Here is a 16,799-nt window from a genome sequence, read left to right as displayed (position 1 = left end):
ATCCAATCCTCATTTCGAAGAAGGCTCAAAGCAGGTGCTGACCCCTCGGGGGGACCCAGAAGCCTCCAAGTTTTCACTCAGGGTTTAATCTGATTCCAGCTATGCCTCTTGCTGCCCAGCAGAGGTCTAATTTAGACAGCGCAATGAATCCCGCTGTTCCTAAGTTAGTTTCAACGTGGACGAGCACATCAAAGGCGGCGAGATAGCCTCTGGCTCCCCTATAAGGCCTGGGCGACCTGTCCCTGGGCAAGGTTGTGTTTTTTTTCGATTTGATTCCATTAGCCAGAGGAGCTCCAGATCAGAGAGGAGCACATGGGGAGGAGGAGGAAGAAGAGAGGTGGAAGAACCGGTACGCCTCAGGGCTCTGCCAAACAGCGGGCTCTAAAAACAACTCTGCAGTCAGGAAGCAATCATGGCCTTAGACTCCTCAATCTCTGGGGCAAATTGAAGGCTGCGGCTGAGTCCACTGGACGAGATAAGGGGATAGAAGATAGAAGGGGTCGCTGCTCTGGGACGCGCACAGGATGGTGGAATGATAGAAAGTGGAGGTCACTAGTATGTTTTTTTTATGTCGTTGGCAAAAATCTACTTTAAAATAACCTGAAGTGGAGAGGCTTTTAATCAGGTTGGTTTCCTAATGCTGCGTTCACATCAGCAGACAGCAGAGCGACAAGCGACATTGTGAGAAATCAAGTTGAGATTTTTTCAACTTTAATGCAAATCATTGCTGTCCACTGAAAAACAAGTATCTCCGTTTTTGTTGATTTTTAGTTAAATACGTAATTTAAATACACAAACAGTCCCTTACACTGTGCCAAAATTTCTTGATGAACAGACCAGAAGAATAACTTTTTTCCTGTTTTTTTTTTCTCTCCTGTAAAGTTGCTGTTTTGGAGATACAGGGGTTGGACAATGAAACTGAAACACCTGGTTTTAGAGCACAATAATTTATTGTCCTGACAGACAGTTCTGGTGGAAACAGGAGAGTTGAGGTGCACACTGAATTCTGCCATGATTTGATCAGCCGTGGTTTTCAGTTTTTTGGATACAGTCCGGGTTAGCACCCAAACATCCCTTTCAGACAGCTTCCTCTTGCATCCACAGTTAATCCTGTTGGATGTGGTTGGTCCTTCTTGGTGGTATGCTGACATTACCCTGGATACCGTGGCTCTTGATGCATCACAAAGACTTTCTGTCTTGGTCACAGATGCGCCAGCAGGACAGGCACCAACAATTTGTCCTCTTTTAAACTCTGGTATGTCACCATAATGTTGTTTGCATTGCAATATTTTGAGCAAAACTGTGCTCTTACCCTGCTAACTGAACCTTCACACTCTGTTCTTACTGCTGCAATGTGCAATTAATGAAGATTGGCCACCAGGCTGCTCCAATTTAGCCATGAAACCTCCCTTACTAAAATGACAGGTGTTTTAGTTTCATTGTCCAACCCCTGTACTTGTTTTCATTGGACAGTAATGAATTGAATTTTGAAGTCTAAACCAATTGACTCCACACATCCTTTGGACTAATTGTAGACACAATGATCCAAGATCCAAAGCTTGTAATCTTTAAATATGGTTAATCTTTAAATATTGCTTTTTAGCCAGAAAATTCAAGAAGGAAATAACGTAAAGGCCGACTCAAAAGGTAGCTTGCTTGATTAGCGAGTATGCTAACCAGCCATGCCGATACACGCCCACACACGACAACACAAGCAACCTTAAACCCACCCGCAGGAGACAAACTTGATGTGGTGTGAGCAACTTGTCGTCTGTTAGTTTGCATGCATTGTAAACTCTCCCCAAAGAGGGAAAAGTATGTAACATCTGCCAGAATCCACACTGCCTCATGGCATGAGCTTCCGAGTGTAAACAAGATTCCAGCAGGAGCAGAAATAGATGCAGGAGAAGCATTGGCTGCGGAACCAAGGCGAGGCCAGGCGAGGAATTCAGCGCTTCCCGCAGAGCCTCGGCTTCACAGCCTGGTCTGAAAGGGTCGGATGGACACATTAGTGTGAGATTCCAGAGGTTTGCACTTGAGTGGCATAAACAGTGCACTAAGACCTTGCTATGGCATCATGAAGGAATCTTTTTCCTCCCATCAGAGCTGCGTCCTTGTAGCAGTTCCCGGAAAGCCTCAGGAGCCCGACCAAATCCCCGGCTAAACACTTCAGACAAGTCCAGTTCACACTAGAGAGGCGGGATGACTCAGGTTTAGAGCTGGAAGCCCTCTGTCTCAGTGAGCATTTTCGCTCTGATCACACTGACAGAAGCTCAGGCCCCTGACTCCTCTGAAGCCTGAGGCTAATTAAAGCGAGTCTGACTTGAAACATGGCAGAGCTACAAAATTTCCTTGAATGCCTTCCACCTCTATATCCTAAAATGACTAAATCCGGTGAAATACTCGAGGATTCAGCATGCCACTCTGATGCCAATTATTTCCACATATATTTGGTTCTGGGTCTCAGCTGCAGGATCCCATGCACGCAAATCCGACATTAACAATGACCCCTAATACGTAACTGTTAACAGCTGCAAGTCAAGCAACTAAATGAGGCAGTTGAGGGCTGCATATGCCCACATATGTGAAAAATAACAGTAGACAAGCAGGAATAGTGGGTCAGCAAGTGCAGTAGGGCAGAATCTGCTGGTTGCATTCCTCATGAGAAACCCATTTCCAATTCACACGAACCTGACCGCAGCATTGCGTCAGCTACAGAAAGTGACACCCTCGCCGACATCACCCAAACGATCAGGAGTGAGATTCTGCATTAGGTGCTGAAGTAAGGATACTTCATATGTTAGTAATTTGTAGATTTGAAACACCAGCAAAAAATAAGAAAGCGTAGGTTTATCATATGTGTCATTATCAGAATAGTGTGCCTTTTGCCCCTTAAAACGTCAGACTACACAGAAATCATATTTAGCTTAATAACTTTTTATTTCTTATCATGCATCATGTCATGACAGGGTGGAGAGTGATAGAGTGGACAAATTTAGAATGTATCAACATAATCAGTCTTGTAACTGTGGACATGGCAAAGGTACATGTACATAACATTACCAGAAAGTACTTCATAAGAGAAGTGATAATCTATAGTAAATTTTCAAAAATATATTGTTATCCATTGCTTTTCCAAAATTTAGACTAATATCCTGGAGCTACAAAAGACACATTATATTGATACTGACCCATCTTCTCTTTTAAAGCATGGGTACTCCAAGATCAAGGTCACAAACTACTGCATTACAGGGCTGGCTGTCCTCAGGTCTTGCCTAGCATAAGCATTCAAGCACACGTCTCCTCAGAGGCTCTATTCTCTTGCCCACATCGCCACAGGTATTAACAATGCAATTTGGCTAATTAGACAAGTCAGTGTGTGTTTTGGTCTGTGTGTATGAAGCTAATTGAGACATGTCTGTTTGCCCTGCAGGACACCCTCTTGATAATCCTCTCTTTGGCTTCAGACAACCGCAGCCACTAAGCCGGATACGCCTCCTCCATTTGGCTGGGATTTTGTCCACAGAGCCGGACGCTCGGTTTGTTAGCCGCCAAAACTGTCCACCCTCCTGCGTGCAGCAGTGACCGATCGGCAAGCATACGTTTATTTATTGTCCGGCGAGGACTCTGAGATATCTGTCATGGCTGGGGTGGCGGTCAGGGTGACAGGCCTTCCCTGGCACCCATAAAGTATCAGCAAGGCCAGACTGCCGGATATTTATGGCCCTAAAAGCAATTTCGGGTTAACAATAAGGCCCAAATGCTTCATTTTACGAGCAGCCGTAATCCCGCCAGTATGATTTAAATCGGCCTCTGACCGGTGGGTGCTGTAAATCAGCATACGTATCAAACCAATACCTTATTTACCATCCCCAGCAAACCTACTACCCTTCTATTAGAACAGCCACTGAGCAGAGAGAGAGAGAACGAGAGCAAGAGAGAGAGAGCATACAGAGAGACTGTTTTAACTGCCAGTAAAGGGTTATGACAGGTCATTAAGGAGAAAAAAAGAAATTGGTAATTAGTTGGACAATACACGCACTTAAGAAAAGTCCTATTTCACAGCTTCTCTTGACATCTCTTTGACACAGTAATTAAAATCTTTCTCGCACTCATATTACAATAATGACTTTTAATATTGCTCACATTTAATGAAAGAATTTACATTTGAATGTGAATCGAGTCCATTTGAACTGCTGTCACTCCTGGCATCTTTCAGACCAGCTACCAAACACAGAAAAGGAATACTACTGACCATAATGACCACATTTCAGTGTATATTTACACTAAAGTGGTGTCAATTCAAGCCAGACGCCGCAAATTCAAGCCAGACACCGCCAGTCACAATCATTACCACCCACTGAAATGTCTGCTGTGGGTGGGTTGAGGGGGTTGGCTGGGTTGAACTTCCAACTTTGGAAATGGGATGTCCCATCCATCTGGCACCTGCTTTTAGACCTCTCTCATACTTTGGTAGTCCACATCACTTTGCCATGAGAGCGGTTTGGTGGAGGTGACCAACCAATCTGTGTGAGAAGACACTGTGGTCAGCATCAAGGTGAAAGGTTGGTCATCACATCTCCAGAAGGCCTGGTGTCATAGTGTGCCACAATGCTAGATTGCCTTTGGTCTTTATTATAGACATTACAGCCCAATGTTACGTTAATGAGGTCCTACAACCAGTGGCCCTGCCTTTCATGAACGCACAGTGCTGTGTACTATTCCAAAGCCATGGCCAGATGCATCCCAGACCTAGAGCTTTTGGCTGCTTGAGGAATAATTACACTCTTGCAGCTGACCCTATTATGTCATGAATTCTCGCTGAGGTGCATATTTAACCAATCAATGGCATTGGTTACGTTACACTCCAGCAAAAACATAGCAGATGTAAGTAATCTAGTATGAAGATGATCCGTGGCTCAAGAGTCAATTAGAGTTCTTTAATATATTTACATTGAATACATAGAATGCATTCATTTTCAATGTGTTTATATGAGGCTGAAACAGGGAGCCTAGTGCATCCTAAATTGAACAACATTAACATTTTAATATAAATAATATAATAACATTAGAATCATTATGGCTTTTAGAAAAATGTGTTTTAGGGAAGGACGGTAGTGTACTATAGGACACTGTGATGTGGCCTAAGCTTTTTTTTCCCCCTTACATTACTTTTACTTTTATACTTTAAGTAGTTTTAAAACTATTACTTTTACACTTTTTCTTGAGTAAAACACTTGAGTTGATACTTCAACATCAATAGAAGTACTTTTAACCCTAATATCTATACTTCTACCTTTTGATACATTTTTGCCTTATCCATGTGTTACACACTACTTCTGTGTCATTCTAATGAACCTTATGTTTAAAAAAGTATGTATGAATTTTGAATGCAGGTGACTTTCTCAAATAGTGAATTCAAAACAACCAATACAGAAAGTAAATAACAGGATTCCGAAGTTTTGATACGACAGTGGACATATGTGTGAGTGGGACGACAAAAAAAAGTTCTTAGTGACTGCAGTTGGTATGCAGGTGGGTGAAAGGCAGCACATTTTATAGATTCTGAAAGTATCCTTCCGAGCCACCTAGGGCTCAGCCAGACTGCAAGTGCCACATCTCCTCACCCTCCTAATCCCTAGTCTATCTCCTAAATCCTGGCTTTAGGAATCATTCTTACCCTATTCTCTCTCTCTCTCTCTCCTTCTCTCTCTTTCACTCAGACACTCTCTCTCTCTCGCTCACACTTACACCACCACTGCCCACGGCAGCACAGCGCCACAAGTGCGCACACACTTTTCATCTTATTGTCTCTTCTTTCTTTCGTTCGTTCTTTATCCTGGAGAACAGAAATCCTGTAGCCTGAGGCCCTAATCCAGCAGGATCTGCAGGTGATCTATGCTCTGTTCTTTGCAGGAATTAGCGGACCTGTGTGTGTGTGTGTAGGTGTGTGTGTGTGTGTGTCAAAGGTAAAGGACTCCATAAGGAGCCGCACACAGAAAGTATAGTACTGGAAGAGCTTTCGGCTGCCTGAGGAATAATTACACTCTTTCAGCCGACCCTATTATGTCATGAAGTCTCGCCGAGGTGCATATTTAACCAATCAATGGCACTTAGCACTCCAATGGAACCATTATCTCATTCCACGTTCCACAATGTGATCATCATCGCTGAACAGGTGTTCAGGCACAATACACGGACAGCCATATATCGACCAAAGACCATTGTAGGCTGACGCAGAGGAGCTGAGCACTTAGAGCTTCTCAGACAGCAGTTGGCTTTGTCCTGCTCTTGAAGAAAGAGAGAGAGAGAGAGAGAGAGAGAAAGACAGAAAGAGAGAGAGAAGATGTGGCTCTGAAAGCCCAAAGGATTGTCCGTCAGGCTCCTCTGATAGCTTCAAGGCCAGCACTCTGCATGTTAGCCTGATGGCTATGATGGATCTGCTGAGCTAAGGTGAAATTGCCCAGCTGGGGGGAGCTACAGTGCCATTAATTTACATGAGACAGAAGGAGGCATTACCCACACACACACACACACAAACACACTCACTCCCAGTCCCATCCGTAGCGACAGCTCCTTAGCACGGAAGATAATGGAGCCTCCCGTTGACTTAATGAGCAAAGGTGAAGGTGAAACAGGTTTGGAGGAGTGTGCTGCTCAAGACCACTGACAAATCATTACAGCCATATTAATGGAGCGCTGCGAGTCTTTATGATGATGTGTTAGAAACACCTCCGCCTTGTAGCTCCAGCTTAACTGGTGTACGACTCGAAACTGTAAACCATCGCACACAATTTCTGCTATAGACATATATTACCCCTTTATCAGTGGTTAGTACATGAGCACAAGACTGACTGCTGGCACTTGACTGGACAGCTTTGCATGGCAGGACATGGATAAACTATACACTGAAAACCTAAACCAGAAACTGGGTCAAATATCCAGATGAGCAAACAATACGGAAACCAAAACCAAGGTTGTCAGGTTGGCAATACTTCGCAGAGTGTACAGAAAACAGACAGGCTTAAATTAAAAACATTACTGTAAATGGGGCCTTTACCTACATAGCACTTTCAATATCTTATAGCCTATAGTCTATAGCCATATAGTCTTAATCCCTGCCTGGAAAACTCACCCAATGAATAATAGGTGAGACAGATTCAATAATCTGGGATTAATCATGATAAACAGAGGAACTGTCTATGATTGGTTGGTGAGTGATGTGAAAGGAAGTAGGAAAGGAGAATCAGGGGAGAGGGAGGAGGGAAACCTGGAAACTTGACGTTCTGTTGATTTAAAAAAAGAAAAGCGACTTGGGAGATTTAGTAGGAGACTCTTGGATTTTAAACCAATCACCAGTATCTACTTGACTTTTATATAACTTGACTAACAAGCTACCTTAGCTGCCTGAAGGTGCTGACGTTTTTATTTTTTCCCGTCTATTTCACCAGCTCTATTCTTGTTAGTTTCAGTCACTTTCAGAATGAGTCCTTTAAGGGCTCTGCTACTTTTATGCATTTACAGCAAGTTAGTGTTAGCTTGTGCCAAATGGCAAAACAGGAGCAACTCATCTGCTCTTCTGCAACAGACCCACCCTGACTCGCCACAGATCCCTCCTTCAGACAAAGTCTGCTGGCTAATCCTGCAGTGTACTGTCTGAGGTTCTTAACCAGCAGATCAAAATAGCGTTTATTCTTCTGACCTAGTGGGTGGGGCTCTGGTGACAGTTGCTGGGTGAAGAGTGGTGCCAGGGTAGTTCTATGCAAGTGTCCTTATTGTGAGGTCATAATAAAAAAAACATCCAAGCGGCTCATAGAAACATATGATTCCTGATACCAAACAGTTTCAGCTCATTCATAGAAAACGGATGGATGGAGTTTTTCTTGCTTGGAGTGTTTATAGGAGCAGTTGAGAGCCAAGAGAAAATACAAAAGCATGCAAAAATGATAAAATAATCCCCTTTAAATAATTTATCTTATTTTGTCTGCATGGTTGTGCTGGTAGATCTGTTGTTCTAATACTAAGGGTGAGCTTTAAATACTTTGTATAATAATAATTTGTATATTTTCTTAACACCATCTGTGATGGTATTGTGTATTTCGAGTGTTTTAATTTCACCAGTTCAGTCATGCTCTGCTGTGATTCAGTTAAACATGGGTTTCTTTGAATCTTAGCAACACCGCAATACAACTAAAAATGATCAATGCCAATATTTGGCTTCGGATCTCATTTATAAGTGTAAACTAATGAACCTAAAGCAGGTTGAACTCACAATATTGTTTGTGTTTCTTATACAGAATAAACCAATATTTCTTCACATAACACATTCTTTCATCCTACACTGTAGCTTTTTATACTGTAAAAGGTGACTGTGTGTGTGTGTGTTTGTGTGTGTTTCCTCCACATATGGAAGGCCCAGCGTGAACAGAGAACTGGTAAATGGTGTGGTTAATAATAGATGAGCGAGACACAGACTCTGTTCAGAGAGACACTGGTACATCCCTCAGGCTAATATCTGCTGCTGCAGTCACACACACACATGCCCCCTCCACCGTCACACCGTCACACCATCCACAGTGTCCTCCATTTTTGCTGAACTCAGGCTGAGGATGATCCTCCAAGAGCATGCCGGTTATTCTACGCGTTACCATGGAGACAAGAGTCTTGTCTGAGGTTATGAAGAGCATCCTTGTACTGCTGGCACTAATTAACCTGTGTTTATCTTACTCAGCATGAGAAACATAACGGAATGTAATGTAACATTTTTTCTGTGCTCTCCACAAAAGCCCCAAAGACATGCAAGTAATGCCAGGAAAGTGTTTACTCTACACTTAGAATCACAGCTTTTAAGAAATTAAAAAGTTAAATTAGGACTCTCACAATAGCAAAATGCATTATAATAAATTATATTATTGTAATTTTAAGGTCATTTTATGTCAATGATATAATGACAATATAATAGCAAAATAATAAAAATGCACCCTTATATAAATAATGAACTTTTAGTGAGTATAGTCTAATAATAAGTAGTCTTTTAATAGTTAGTGTAACTGACTGCTCAAGGATGGTCAATTGTTAAAAACGTTTTAAAGTATTGGAAAGTAAAGGTGCTTTGCTCAAAACTGTAAATGCTTAAATGATGAGATGTACACAAAAAAGGCAATTTAAATATAATATAAAATAATATAAAAATATATTATATTATTTAAATATAATATAAAATAATATAAAAATATGTTGATGCACAGTATTTATAATGGATAATTTTAATAAGCATTTAACAGGATAATACACAAATAATAAAAAAATCCCTACAACAATATACTGCTTTCCATTATATTGACTTTTGTCTGATGGTGATGCACACTCTTCTCTATCAAGATTTTAATAAACTGGAGTCAATAATTTTTTTTTACTCCAATTAGGTGTAAACTCTGTTGTGTATTTAAGCAGATTTACGCAGGATACTTTTACGCAGTGATTTATCTGAACCAGTTGATGCTGTGACCTTAAAAAATAAGAAAACTCAAGCAGCGACTCTTTTAAAGACTCATTTAAAACAACCTTGAGTTAAACAGTATGTTGACATGAGCACCAACAGAAGGAGTTCAGACTCCGCTCTTGGTTTTTACAGAAAATGAGAAATGGCTGAAATAACAAAAAAAGATGCAGAGCTTTCAGACCTCAATCAAAGCAAAGAAAACAAGTTCATATTCATATTCAAGTTTTAAGAGTTCAGAAATCAATGTTTGGTGGAATAACCCTGGTTTTTAAATAAAGTTTTATGCATCTTGGCATACTCTCCTCCACCAGTTTTACACACTGCTTTTGGGTAACTTTATGCTGCTCCTTGCATAAACAATTCAAGCAGTTCAGCTTGGTTTGATGGCCTGTGATTATCTATTTTTCTCTTGATTATATTTCAAAGGTTTTCAATTTGGTAAAATAAAAAAAAAACTCAATTTTTAAGTGGTCTCTTATTTATTTCCCAGTATTGTATGTATAGCTGTATATATATATATATATATATATATATATATATATATATATATATATATATATATATATAGTAGGCAGTATGCTACACAAAAAAATGTCAATTTTTATACATTTACATGGTTATTTTATGAGTACAACTTCAGTAATTTCCTTTCAATACTTGAAAAGAACAAGACGGCAAAATATTACCTTACATTAAAATAAAAGCTATACTTTTTTCCCTTATGTGCCTTATATGTTTGTTTCTGACGAAAATAATGCATTCTGATCAATTCCTAGCTTGTTTTGAATGGATGTGGTCTATATAGTAAGGTGCACAGAGATTAAGCCTAATGTTGGCCTATAAAGCACCTTAAATACAGGTTTTCCAATGAAAGGAAATACAGTGTAGTCTACTTGGCTTAATCCCTGTCCAGGAAACTGACCCATAGAGTCGGTGTCTTTAGCTATGGTCACCTCTGTCTATAGGAATTAGAAATGACAGCGGCATCTGTGCTTTAACCTCGCTTCATCCGCCCATCATGGGGAGCATAATCTCCTTCCTATTCTGTCTGTCTAAATCCCTCATCCACTCCACTTTAATATTGTGGAATTAAGTATTAATCTGATGGAGCGCAGGAAAACCACCGAGCTGCTGTTTGATAATAATTAAGATCTCTGTTCTGTGATTTGCTCCAAGTTTTGATGAGTTTCTGCACACATGACCGCACAGCTAACTTATTCAAACACAGAGCGGGGGAAGGGGGGAGGTCAGAGAAGACTCCTGGGGGATTCGGAGATGCTTTTGTCTGCCTTCGAGCGAGCTAGAGAGCACGTGGAAAGCCGGCCTGTGGCACGAAGAGAGGCGTTAGCGTGAGCTGGAAGCTGGAAGACTCCTCGCTGTAGTAGGAGGTATGGAAATGCGGTGCATGGCTTTTCAGAGCATGTGGAGGAGGAGCGCGCTATCAATCATTCAAAGCTAGTAGCGCACTTCTCCCTCCCTCTCTCCCCACTGTACGCGTCCTCAAACGCGGCTGGTGGCCCTGACCCGAACCCCGATCAGCAGGGTGCAAGGGACGGCACAGCACATCAAACCGACACACTGCGCTTTCCAGCAATTCATCCGTCAGGCTTATCAGAGCATTTAGGAGCTGGAGGCACTTAAAACATCTATTTAATATTCAAAATGGCTCTGCAGAAGCCAAATGCACCGCTGAACCACACTCAAGTGTGCACTTCCCATCAAAACCCAGAGAACGCTTCATTTTTCTTCAAGTATATATATATATATACATATATATGTATATATATATTTTTTTTTTTTTTTCATTTTTATTCGTAGCACTAAGGTTTTTTTTAGCATAACACTGAGTCTGTCCCAATTATTAATTAAGTAATTAAGTAAGTTTTTATACATTCAGTAGATTTAATGATGGCACATGAATAAACTGATAGTTTGTTTGTAATATAGAATTTGTTTGCATTTGTTTTATTGTCTCAGTTTAACAAATTATACAAAACTATTCTCTGTGTGTATCTGTAGTCACAAAAAAGCATGTTTACTAATATTTTACTTTGTTTTTTGACCATTTTTTTCCTATATATTTTTTAATAAATATATATATATATATATATATATATATATATATATATATATATATATATATATATATATATATATATATATATATTAGTATGTAAGCAGTATATTCTGAAATACATGTGTGAAATACATGTGTGAATTGAAATATCATGTATTTTTAAATGTTTTTGAAATGTACAGTGATACAAAAAAGGTTTAGGCACATATGATAATTTTCATGATGTTTCCTTATAAATCATTGGTATAAATCATTGGATCAGCAATTCCAATTAATATATATCATATATCAGAGGAAAACAGTGATATTTGAGAAGTAAAATGAAGTTTATAGAATTTAATGAAAGTGTGCTCATTGACTCTTGATGTATACAAATACAAATATATGTCCATATATGTCTTTTTTTCCCATAAGGGAGAAGTAAGGACAACATGGATCTTAAAAATACAACCAAAGTTCTAACTTTGAGAGATTGCTATAGGAGTTTTTTTTTCTTTCTGGAGAGCAGTTACAAGTAATATTTAGTAATATAAAGTGTTAGCTTGGTTGCTATCGCTAAAGTGGTTGACACATTCTCTTGCAGAACAAGTGATTTAGCCTATATTCCCATTGCTTTGTACAAAAGTAAACTGTTTTACAAGTCTTATAAATCTTCAGATAACAAGCTTTCCATTTAGCGTAACAGACAGAACAGAAGTACCACACAGAGTAAATTTGTTAAAAGGACAAAACAATTTGAAACTGCGGTTTGTGTAACAAAGCGCAACAATAAATCTTTCATTTCTTTTTTTTTTCCTTTTCTTTCATTTTAAAAAGAAAGTGAAGTGATCTGTACATTAATACAACGTCAATACATTAACCATTCTGTCATCTAACTAGCATACTTGCTATTTAGTGCAATATGTGCCTGTGTGTGTGTGTGTGTGTGTGTGTGTGTTGCCTGAAGCCAGAAAGGTTTGGGTGGTGAGGTTCTGACATCACAAGAAGAGGATAAACTGTGTGGGCTCTGGCTTTATTCCCAAGCAGCAAATACTGTGACAAATATTTATATTTATTGCAATGTTTTTTCCACCAACTAAAACTGCTCGTCTTTAATATGTTAAATTCCTGCAAACTGATCAAGTATGCATGCTCATTTGGAGAAAAACATACTGAAAAGTTGCTGAGTGTTCTCAAAACGCAGTGTAATTAACTCTGTTCAGGGAGGGATATCTCACTGTACACTGTTCCTCCCCTCCAGCACCCCTGAGGTTTGGCTGAGCTCCTTAATTACTCACCGCTGCATCTTCCTCACGGCTGTCACTGGTATCGTCACTCTTGCGATGGCCGTCTGAGGAGCGTGAATCTCTTTTACGGCTGGCATCGGTCCCCTCCGCCTGCCGCTCTCCATCTGAAATGAGAGAGAAACGATAAAACCTTTCACTGCTACTAACGTTAACATTACCCCCCTTATTAGCAACACCACCTTAAGCAATATTGCTTTTATTATGACCATGGTTTTAAAAAATTACTGCCATCTTAAAATGCAGAGAGCTGTTTTTTCAATCTTGGTCCTGGAGGCATTCTGCCCAGTGCATTTATTGCGTTCCCTTCTCCTTTTAGAGTTGAGCTGGGTGTGTTAAACTAACTTAAAAAAAAAATAAGAGACCACTTCAGTTTCTGAATCAGTTTCTCTATTTATAGGTTTATGTTTGAGTAAAACAAACATTGTTGTTTTATTCTATAAACTACAGACTACATTTATCCCAAATTCCAAATAAAAATATTATAATTTAGAGCATTTATTTGCAGAAAATGAGAAATGTCTGAAACTGCAAAAAAGATGCAGAGCTTTCAGACCTCAAATAATGCAAAAAAAAGACATTAATATTCATAGTTTTCAAGTTGTAAGAGTCAGAAATCAATATTTGTTGGAATAACCCAACAAATGCATCTTGGCATATTCTCCTCCACCAGTCTTTCACACTGCTTTTGGATAACTTTAGCAGTTTAGCTTGGTTTGATTGCTTGTGATTATTTATCTTCTTCTTGATTGTATTCAAGAGGTTTTCAATTTGGGAAAAACAAAGAAACTCTTTTTAAGTGGTCTTTTATTTTTTTCCCGAGCTGTATATGAAGACAAACAATACCTCAAGATATCATGGTGACATCAGTTCAGTCATAACAGGAAAACACAACATCAAAGATAAAAAAACAGTACAGTATAAGAGGGTATCATGGGTCAGGATGTTTTACTGTGGCCTCATTTCATAGGAGACACATCATCCATTTTTTTAAAGCAGGTGGTGAGGAACTGTGTGTTCTATCACCTGAGTGACAGGGGCTCCAGGTCACTGACCCACTGCAGATGGATTATGGGATTTGCCAGTATAGACTCCCATTAGAAATCAGTCCAACATCTCTCTGGGGTCTTGGCACAGGGGAAGGCACAGCATGGTCCACTGAGAGATGTGTTAACCTCGGCAGATAGACAATGGACATACTGCACTCTCAGTATTCAAAACACAAATGCAGATATTAGGTTGACTTGGAAAAAGAGATCTTCCTTTACAAATAAAAGAGTCTTTTTGGTTTATGTGCTTTTTTAAGGCTGATCTATGTAATTGAATTTAGTGTGATTGGCTGTCTTTTATTGTGTCTTGTTTAAAATCCAGTCTTGTGATGTTGCAAATCTGACTCAGTAGTGCCGATTTCTCCTGTATAACATCAGTTTCTCTATCAGGAAGCCACTCAGGTGCTTGTGCAGTCTCTTTTCATCTCAAGACTTGACTACTGCAACTCTCTACTGGCTGGTCTTCCACTGCAAGCCACCAGAACCCTGCAACTAGTTCAGAAAACGACAGCTAGACTCATCTTCAATCTTCCACAGTTAATCATGTGACTCCTTTGCTGCGATCCCTTCACTAACTTCCTGTTGCCGCCCACATCATATTTAAAACCCTGACGCTGGCCTACAAAGCCAAAAACAGACCAGCTCCTCCCTACTTGATGGCAATGTTCAAAGATTGGCCAGATCTGTACCAGGAGCTCTTAGAGCTTACAGTACGGCTCAGCTTGAACCACCATCCCTCAAGACCAAGAGAAAACAAACATCCAGACTTTTCTCTGTGCTGGAGGACCAAGGTGGTAGATCGAACTTCCACTGGGTGTCAGAACAGCAGAGTCACTTGTGGGCTTCAAACACAGATTTAAGGACCATCTTTTTAAAGAGCTCTTAAACTAATCTTTAAAAAAAATCTCCTAGGGTTCTTAACATTATCAAAGCTTGATGTATTGCTTGATCCCAGTCTCTACAAACTAGCTATGGATATTTTGACGTAAACAATGAAGCACTGTTGTAAGTCACTCTGGATAAGGGCGTCTGCTAAATACAGTGTATTTGGCAGACAATGTATTACCGTGAAGTCATATTACAAAAAACAGTAAACGCCTACATTAGACATCAGGCAGCATGCAGTGGTCCAAGAATGAAAAACCAATTAACCAGAAATAAATGAACTGGTGCCCAGGGCTCACTTAAAGGACCTATACCCACAGTATTATAGGCATTTTGCTTTAATGTTATGGTTGACTGGTGTATACTGAATCAAATCACACCCCCAGGAAATGGATACCAGTGGATACCGCTCTCCAGTCTGGTTTGATGCTGGTTTAAGGTCAACATTGAGTGATTGAGTGCACCTGCTGCCTGCCCTTCAGACAAGCTTCCTGCAAGTACCTTTCAATCTCCAGCAGAGCCAGAAAACCTTACCAGTGTGCTCCAATCATACCCCTAAAAGACTGGTACCTGTATAGACCCTTATTAAACTAGTATTACTAACACTAACTCTACATATTCTCTATCTCGAGCACATTAACAGCCCAAAAATACAGCTACAAACGACAAAATGAATGCTTAATTTTCCTACAAGTACAGCCGGCCAACAAATATCACTCATTTGTACGCCTACAAGACGCCAGGTCAGCCAAAACATTAAGTACACACAAAAACTCACCAGACAGGCGGCCTATTACTGTGAATTAATGTCACATTGAAGGACTGCCTTTTTAATATGATATGACACAATATTTGTCTCATTTGCAGCCGCAGTTCTATGATAGTAAGTTAACTATCAAACTAATCCAGCATGAGCTCCGTTTTACACCAAGCAACACGTAGCCCCTTCAGCCGAGCACTGAGAAGGGGTTAGACAGTCATGGCCCCACCCCCGGAGTGAAAATGATTCTGATTGATGAATCTGATTGGTTAGATTGTCCTGTGACTTTGCTAATATACTCATTACTACACCCTTCACAAAACAGTAGAAGTGGAAACGCAGACACAAGGGAGCAGAAGCCATTTTAAAAAGCAGTTTTGATTGGTTAGAACAGCTGTCAGTCAGATAAGAGTCCTCTAGCAACTGAAAAATGCAGACTAATGCTTTGAATTACTTGCTGTTTTTTTAGTTTAGTTAATTTATAAACTATACGCTTATAGTTTACAATAACTATAATATATATTTCCTGATTAAATATAATGTAATGATTTACATGCCCCTATTGTCACCCCTTCTCTAAAGGGTTAAAAGGGCCTCACTGCACACCACTTTCTTTTTCTTTCCACTGTCTCGACTGGTCTCCTAACTTATAAACTGGCCCCAGATCCCTGTAAAGCTGCTTTGCGTCAACACCCACTGTTATTATAACTGTTATTAGAAAAATAAAAAAACTCTACTTCATTTGACAAACACACACATACACACACACACACCTACACACACACACGTAACAGGCAGTTGAAAGCTGATACCACAGCACTATGAAAAAATGTCTAAGGTGGGCAGCAGAGAGAAAAACCCAGCCATAAAAACATAATGAGACATTATGGTTTTCTGGATATGTGCAGTAAATGCTGGCTGAGTGAGTTTATGGCTAAGTCCAATAACCCAGCAGGGACAGTGTGGGCACCATGCTGCAGCAACACAGTGCAAACACACACTCAGACCTCCAACGCACTCTCCGTCTCAATCAATACAATATCAATAGACGCGCCTTCACCCGTGGGAACCGAGGCCAGATGAAATAAATGCCTGGCTCCAGTTTGCCTCTAAAGTGAACTGTATCATTTCGTAATGCACTCTGAGATTGCATCATAACTCAGCCATTCAGCCAGGCATTAAAATAAAATGCACCGAAAGCAAATGCCATCTATAAATGCAGTTCTGCTCAGTGCTTCCGCAC

General features: G+C 40.1%; 1 protein-coding gene across 1 annotated transcript in view; it reads right to left on the bottom strand.

Moving 5' to 3' along the window:
* b4galnt4a (beta-1,4-N-acetyl-galactosaminyl transferase 4a) overlaps positions 1 to 16,799 on the bottom strand; it is a 289,838-nt gene that overhangs the window by 214,604 nt on the left and 58,435 nt on the right. Inside the window, exon 2 of the mRNA XM_022672115.2 lies at positions 12,857 to 12,969. Coding sequence (XP_022527836.2) covers positions 12,857 to 12,969 — 113 coding nt within the window. The remainder of the gene's footprint in view (positions 1 to 12,856; positions 12,970 to 16,799) is intronic.

The sequence above is a fragment of the Astyanax mexicanus genome, chromosome 2 (assembly GCF_023375975.1).
Source record: "Astyanax mexicanus isolate ESR-SI-001 chromosome 2, AstMex3_surface, whole genome shotgun sequence".
Classification (NCBI taxonomy): domain Eukaryota; kingdom Metazoa; phylum Chordata; class Actinopteri; order Characiformes; family Acestrorhamphidae; genus Astyanax; species Astyanax mexicanus.
The sequence above is the reverse complement of the archived record's forward strand: the minus strand, read 5'-3'. Positions and strand labels throughout refer to the sequence as shown.